We start from the raw sequence: 7,525 nt of genomic DNA, 5'->3' as shown, positions 1-7,525 counted from the left end.
GGGCTGGGGCGGGGGCTGCAGTGCCGCGCGGGGCCGCCGGGGGGCGCCAGGCGCGCCGGGTCCGGCCGCTCCCAGCGCTTCCCAGCGCTTCCCAGGTCCTCGTTAAGTCATTCCCAGCCGCCCTGCGGCCTCTCCGGGGGCTGGGAAGCTGCCCTAAGTTCTCCCTGGAGTCAGCTCCAGGCTGAGCAAGCTCCAGCACCTCAGTGTGTCTTCCTAGGAGGGGTTCTCTGGTCTTTTGTCTCAGGGCTGTTCTCAACCTGTTCTCCAATCAACCTGTGCTTGGGGTCGCCAAGGTGCAGGATTGACCCGCGTTCAGGACCTTGCACTTGGTTCTGTTGTCCTTGGTGTGGAGCTGCCTGCAGGAGCAGGTCCCTCCTGCTGCAGATCCTCTTGCCATGAGCCCAGGGCAGCCCCCGAGTGAGCCGGGCTGAGCCTGGGGGTGGCTGAAGCTTCCCTGGCTGTGTGTGAAAATGAGGGTTCCTGGCAGGTGGAGGCTGAATTCTTTATGTTCCCCCGACTGGAAATGGCCATGTGTGTCCTGGGGGCTGGGGAATGGCCACTGTGGCCAGAAACCGGATAAGGGTCAGCAGGTTGCACAGCTGCCCAGAGCTGGGTTTGGGGCTAAATGAAGTACATTGTTGAAATTTGGTATCAACAGCAAAACCAAACAAATCCCTTCCCTGCCTTAGTTGGTATTTAGAGTGCCAGGGAGAGGAGACCTGAAGTGTTCTCTGGATCTGGAAGCAGCCGTGCCCTTCAACACTAGGCTGGGTTTAGTTAGCCCATTAGACGGCCATGGCCCTCTGGGCTACCCTGTTGAAGCTGTGCACGTGGGATGAAGTGCTGAGGCTGCCCTGCTGCCCTTGGCCCTCTGCCTGCATGGATCTGTGCTGAGGGAGGTGCAAGTTAATGAGCCATAGCTTTGCAGGACCATAACAACATGGTCCATAATACTAAAATACAAAGCCACCTATGTGGGCTTGAGCCTCAGAAATGAGCACAGGTGGCTGTTGAGGAGCACAGTTCACTGTTTTACTTGTCCTGTCTAGCTCATTGCATCCTTTATCATCCCCATGAAGAAAAAGGGCTGTCTGGTGGGTTCCATTCAAAGTGATTCTGAAGATGATAATTATGTGGAGTTGCAAGAGGAAGCTGCCTTCCACTTGTCTTTGTTAAAGTGGAAAAATATAAGGTGCTCCAATGTTGTTGCTTGGCAATGTCACAGCTGATAGAAGCTTCAGATACAGTTCTTTTGATTTTTGAAACTTACTGCTTTTGTGTTTGGGAAGCTGGGTCAGGCCCATATTTGAAATAGTTCATGGAAACAGAATCGTAAAGCTGACAGAGATACTCTGTTGCTAAGTAAGCTACACCTGCATTACAGGGAACTTCAAGTAAGCAATTCAAAAAGAGCAATTTCTTGCCCTCGTGTCTTGCCTTTGGCTTTTTACAAGAAGAAGGGGAAATGGTGGGAGACAACAGATACAGAAGAGTGCAGGTCATACTAAAGCCATAAGGTTTACTATTTTAATCTGTGCTGGAAAAAGAGAAATGAGCATTACTGAAAAATAGGGCAAAGGAATGAAAACATCTGTGCTGTTCTAATTAAATCTCGCTTCAATAAATCATGCATTGTTGCCTGTTCATACCTCATTAAGTGACAACACTGAGTAGAGAAACCAGCCCAGACCCAGCCCAGGGTTGTTTCTGATGGATTCTCACCTTTTATTTGGAAGTAGTGCCTGTGTGAGAGCACATTTTCCCCCTAAGTGCATTAATTCTTCTCCGATTCTTCTTGCTCATGTCCTACACTACAGTTACAAGACTCACTTGCTCACCCATCAAGGGTTTCCAATGCTGTACATGTTGAGCACTTTCAGGAGATCAGGAGTATTTTTATTTTGAGATTCTCATAACATGAAGTGTTCCTGAAGAGCTGATAGACCTGGTTCTATGTATCTCCTTGTAACTGCCAGTACAAAAGCACATCAAGATATCTTGGCCTCTTGAAAACTTGGCCTGTAAAATATGATGGGCACTGGCTAAGCTGAACTTCTGGGGCTCTGGGATAGGAATCCTGAGTGATCAGTTTTAGAAATACAACACTATGTAGGTACTTCAATGCTGCTTTGTATTTTCTGACTGAAAGGTAAAATGATATAAATGCTGAGTCTGTTCAGGCTGTTACTCTGGAAGCTGCTTTTTCACGTCATCTCTTCCCTTCAGATGCCTGAAACCAGACCTTTGCTTGCAGAGTTTCTCCTTGTTCAGCACTGCCTCAGCTCCTGTAAGGCTGCCTGCAGCTCCTCACTGCATTCTGTCCTTTCAGCTGCATTTTCTCCACATGTCCTGCCCTTATCTCTTAGCAAGCTGCTTGCCACACCATCCTCATTTCAATTCCTAGTAGCACTTTTCTTCTTTACAAACAAACTGACCCTTTCTTGTAAGATTAGAAGAAGAAGCATGTTCTCCTTTTCCACATTTTATTTATTTTGGTGGTGTTTGATTTTTATTTTTTTTTTAATCTTAATTATATATATTGTTTTTTACTTGCTCTCTCCTTCCTGCGCTCCCTGGTTTTGTCTTTTCCTATCTGAACCATGCTGGAACAGCCCTCTTTCTGCTTTGGGTGTTGCATATAGTTGCTCAGTGTCATCATAAGCAGCCCTCTGTGTATCAGGTGTTACTTGGACAGTTTGAGGGGACATGAGGAGATGGAATGAGGCCCTGGAGGTGTCAGCATCTCTTAAAATGTTCCTTTCTGGTTGGGGGTGAGATGCATGACCAGGGGTGTAAGCTGCTCCTGAGTGGTTACTTGACAGGATGCAGAAAAAGTAATTACTCTTAGAAACTGCAGGTTAGCCCCTGTTTCTGCTGGGAGGGAGGATGGCAGAGCTGCTGCTTCTGCCCTTGCAAGAAACAAACTATTTTCTGGGTAGCAAATGTCCAGCTGGCTGTGCCTGCCTTGGGAAGGAGTCCATTGGTGTCATTGATGTTAGGGATGGACTTGTGCTGTGCGAGAACCTGTAGCTCAACCTTGTCTCTCAGTGCACACCAGCAGCACCGGCAGGCGGTGACAGAAACACCCTGGACAGAGGGGAGCAGCACCACGCTCCTCCCGCGGGATCCTCTGTGTGCTGCCCTGCTCCCTGGGTGTGGGATCCTGCATCCAGCCAGGATCCATCCGAGCACTCTGCAAACATCGGGTTGCTCGTCTTGCATTTGCAGTCTCATAACCGAGAAGCTTTCACACATATGGTTCCCTCAAAAAGGCTCACTGTCGACTCTAACGTGTAGAAGGATGTTCTGGGCATTATTTATTTATTTCTTTTTAAAATCCAGCCCCCAGGCATTCATAAAATCCCAAAGAGGGAGGGGAAGGTGGAATAAGCAGCTTTCCAAGTTGTGAAGCAAAATCAGCTTGGCTTATAGCACTGGAGGGGAGGAAAGGGAGGAATCTGTCTGTGTGTGTGTAGTACAGACTCAGCGTGGCTGTGCTGTGCTTATTTCTTATCAGGAATCTGTGAAAGCTGAATAAACTAGCATGTCTGATCTCAGACTGCTGATGGCCCTGAATTCCTGGGGAACAGTGGATTCAGCACTTCTCATTAGCATCCTGCTCATTTGAGCATGAAGCCTAATTGTGTTTACTTCCATAAAGCTGCAACAACACACAAAGCTTGTATATTATTTTTGAGGAAGGTGGGGGGTGCCAGTGGATTGTTCTAAGGGCATTTGGTGTGAAGCAGTGGCGTTTCAGTGTTTTGTTAGTTTGGTGAGAGATGCTGCACAAACTTGAAATGAATCATTTGCAAACCTTTGGTGTGGACTTCTACACTCCCCCTACCAAAACCAGACTTACAGGACCCAAACCCAAAAGGTACGGATTTTGGGGATTTGCTGTTCTGAGACTGATTATCTTATCACAGACACTAAGATTTGAACCTACTTTAAGTCTTTGATGTTCTTCTTACTTTCTACATGTTGGCTTTAAGATGAAACAAAACTATGGGCAAAAAAGCAGCTGGACATCTTGTGAGATACGCCTTGTTGTAGGGTACTGTGTCCTCACACACTTTTATAGCCACTCAACATAAGGCAATTTAGCCATGTTTTTCTGAGGAATGGAGAAATTCATTCTGTTTTTTTTTTTCTTTCTCTCAGGCTCTTCATCTCCAAAGTTACCATTTGAAAGAATTTGTTCTATATCAACAAATAACTTCTTTCAACAGAGCCAGAATTTTTCTGCTTTCCATAGTTTGCATATTCTTGACACAAATCTGATAGTGACTTAACACTAAATTGAAAGGAAATAAAAGGCAGCCTTGTCCTGTTCTGTGGGAACTTGTGTTTTATGTAGCATTTTATAATGCACTTGAAATAATTATTTATGTCAACAAGATTGTTCTCTCTTCTGTCTTTGCATGTGTTCCAAGAGGAGTGCTCTTATGTGCTACTTGTGCAGAAACTGCAATTCCTCTCAAATACAGCTAGAAAATAGGCATTCCCTTGGAGCATCCAAGAACTTAGACCAGAAATAGGTGAAATGCCACCTCACAAGAGAATCTGTAGGACATAGTTATTGCAACTGGAGTTAGCTTAGAAAACTGTTACTGGGAACACGTGTGCGTGTTCTTAAGTCTGACAAGCACAAGCAAAAACTGATTGCCAGTTCAAAAGATGAGCAAGTTTTGCACTACTTTCCTCTACTAAGTAATATAAATTCATATATTTTCTGGAGGTGGAAGAAGCAAGCAAGTTCCAAAGACAACTGGCTTATTAGCTACTCCACAGGGTGGTGGGTTGGGTGGCTGTGGATATTATCTTCTGAAAATGAACCCTAAACCATTGGACTACATTGTGTTGTGAATATATTATTGTCTGTGTGGCTGGCATAAAACAAACACGCCCTTTAAGGAACTGCTCAGATCCTTGAGATTTACTCATTCATCTGTCTACCCTTCTTTCACCATCTGTTTCTTTCACCGTGGACATGTGAAGTTGCTCCATCCCTGCAGCAAAATGCAGCCTGGATGGTTCACAATCAGGCTTTTGCATGAAGCAGAGTTTTCCTTTCTTTGCAAGCATGAATGGATCTGCATCTCTCTCAAGGTGTAGCCTCATAAAGAAGCTGGTTTTTGCTGCACATCTGCAAGCTCCTTCATGACACTAGAGATTTGTGTTTCTTTTTTCTCTAGGTCTGGAATGCCAGGCTGGAGGATGAGCCCTTTTTGTTTGGTTTTTTTTTTTGTCTGCAGAGAATGCAGGACAGAGGTAAGGCAAGAAGGGAATACAACAGCACAGGGAGAGACTACAATCTCAGGCATGCCCAGGAGAAGTGATTGGGTTCCACGGTCCTATTTCTACTCATTGATATTCCTGAAGCTGCAGGATCTGTCCCCAAACCTGTGACTTTTTATCTTAAGAAACAAAACCACAATGTAGCATTCCCATTAGAAAGCATATTTTTAACTTGAAGTATGATCCTCTTCCAAAATACTGGTTCAGATATCCATGAAGATGTTGTCAGTACCTGCATGCCTGCTTTGCTTACAGTTCTGTCTTTAATCTGGGCCTGGCAGATCCAGCTTTTACAGAGCTGAAGTTGTGTCTGTTAAAAGGCAGCAGAGAGTAACAGTTGGGAACTTTAAAGCTCAGGTACCTACTTCATGCTCTGTTTTTCTACTTTTAAAGAAAACACTGGGCTATTGATTATGTCAGGTAGATAGACACATGCTCATTACAGCTGTAACTTTCTAGCTTTGAGTTTGAGCCCTGTTATTTATGTTCATTTAACGTCAAGATGATTATGTGACCTGTGTTTATATCACCTTCTCTGCTTGTGAAATGCTTCTGTTTAAATCCCACTCTTTCAGCTGAATTATTTTGAACCAGCAGGCTCATGGCAGAAAATTCAGGTTTTCTGATGTGGTGGCAGGAATCTGGGTCCTGTTGCACATTTTTAGACTGTTTTGGAGGAGGGGGGGATAATTGATATTTATTAGTCCTAGCACAGTGTTGTTGAATTGCTGTTGGTGCTTTTTAAATATATATATTTAATGGTGTCAATAAAATGTCAGTAAACTGAGTGGGATTTCAGTTCAGTACAAAGCAGCATGTTTGGTTTTTTTTTGTTTTTTTGTTTTGTTTTTTTTTCCACAGAACCTCTGAAAACTAGCCTAAGGTTTCTTGTTTGTCTTCTCAGGCTAGAAATGCCAAAGCCTCCATCTGTTTTAAGAATAAGTGTGTGTATACACATACAAATTATTTGTTCTGTTGGATATCAATGATCCCTAAATAGCACTTTGAGATGCAGACATGAAAACATCCCTTCTGCACCCTTTATGTTTATGGAAGGTCTGGTTCTTGACACTGAGCTGGCATAGTTGAGCAAATTATTGGCTCCACGTGTGATTTCCTGATGCATTGGAATGATTAAATCTCCATACTTGGGCAGGACACGTTTCTGGCATATGATAATTTTTTACCTTGTTGAAATGGAGAGATTTAAATCAGTCTAATTGGGTATGGAGCTTCTCTACCATATGGGTGTTGGTCACCTAGCAGTTGTCTGCATAGATGGCCAAGTGGCAGCTATGATTATGATTATTATGATTAGTTTATTAACAGAACAAACTCTCCTGTATATCTATTCCTTCTCTGACGTGCTAGGAGTGAAAAGCTGCTGTTAGATGCTTTAGAATGCAGAGGCATTTCCCCCCCCATTATAGCTCAAATCCTTCATCCCTTCTAGTGTGGATTCCTCTGTTTTCAATGGTTGGATTTAGCTGCAATAAAGTGTCCTCTCACTGTCACCCCATCAATTGCCCCCAAAGCATAAAGTGGAGAAGCTAAGTTTTCTTTCTGGACAAAGTAGTTGGGCAAAGTGTTTGAGGGGACTCTCAAAAGGCTGTACAGCAAAATCTTGCCCAGGAAAAGAGAGAGCAGTGCCTGAGGAAGAAAGGGATAGAGGTTGCTGGCTCACCCCCAGCTTCCCTCTGCAGCAATGTCACCGAGGTGGCACTGGCGCCAGGAGCGGGGTCTCCACACAGTAGGTGGCAGTACGAGACTGTGACTGCAGCCCCATCGTTCATCTCAGCAGCACTGTGAGCACTTAGCAAAGATTGCCTTACATACATGGTCATCCCCCCTGCAATTCCCGCTCACCTCTCCCGCATGTGAGGAGTAAATTGCTGCCTTCTGCCCTTTCCTCCAGTGTCATACGTGTAAGGTTGGGTGAGAAATGAGGCAAGTGGAGAACACAGAACTGCAAGAAGAGCTGACCCTGGGTTTCAGGCTGACAGTTCCAATTCTATGTGAGTTAGCAGGACTCAAGTTTAGGCTTCTGTTTTGGCCAGCATTCTGAAATAAATTTGGACAAGTGCTTCTACGTTAAGTAGCATGAGCACAGCAGCTGCCACCCTTTTAAACTCACAGCTGGCAATGGCTTTGCTAGGAATTAGACTAAAGATTAAGTAGGCAAGGAATTCTCCAAACAGATTGTTAACTTTGCAGAGACAGCAAA

At 44.6% G+C, this 7,525-nt stretch overlaps 1 protein-coding gene across 1 annotated transcript in view; it reads right to left on the bottom strand.

The window, feature by feature from the left end:
- The window catches only part of CCDC174 (coiled-coil domain containing 174), an 18,395-nt gene extending 11,308 nt beyond the window's left edge, over positions 1–7,087 (bottom strand). The window contains exon 1 of the mRNA XM_009999310.1: positions 7,025–7,087. Coding sequence (XP_009997612.1) covers positions 7,025–7,087 — 63 coding nt within the window. The remainder of the gene's footprint in view (positions 1–7,024) is intronic.
- Positions 7,088–7,525: the final 438 nt, after the last annotated feature.

The sequence above is a fragment of the Chaetura pelagica genome, unplaced genomic scaffold (assembly GCF_000747805.2).
Source record: "Chaetura pelagica isolate M959 unplaced genomic scaffold, ChaPel_1.0 scaffold316, whole genome shotgun sequence".
Lineage (NCBI taxonomy): Eukaryota > Metazoa > Chordata > Aves > Apodiformes > Apodidae > Chaetura > Chaetura pelagica.
This window is presented reverse-complemented; position numbering and strand designations above follow the sequence as displayed.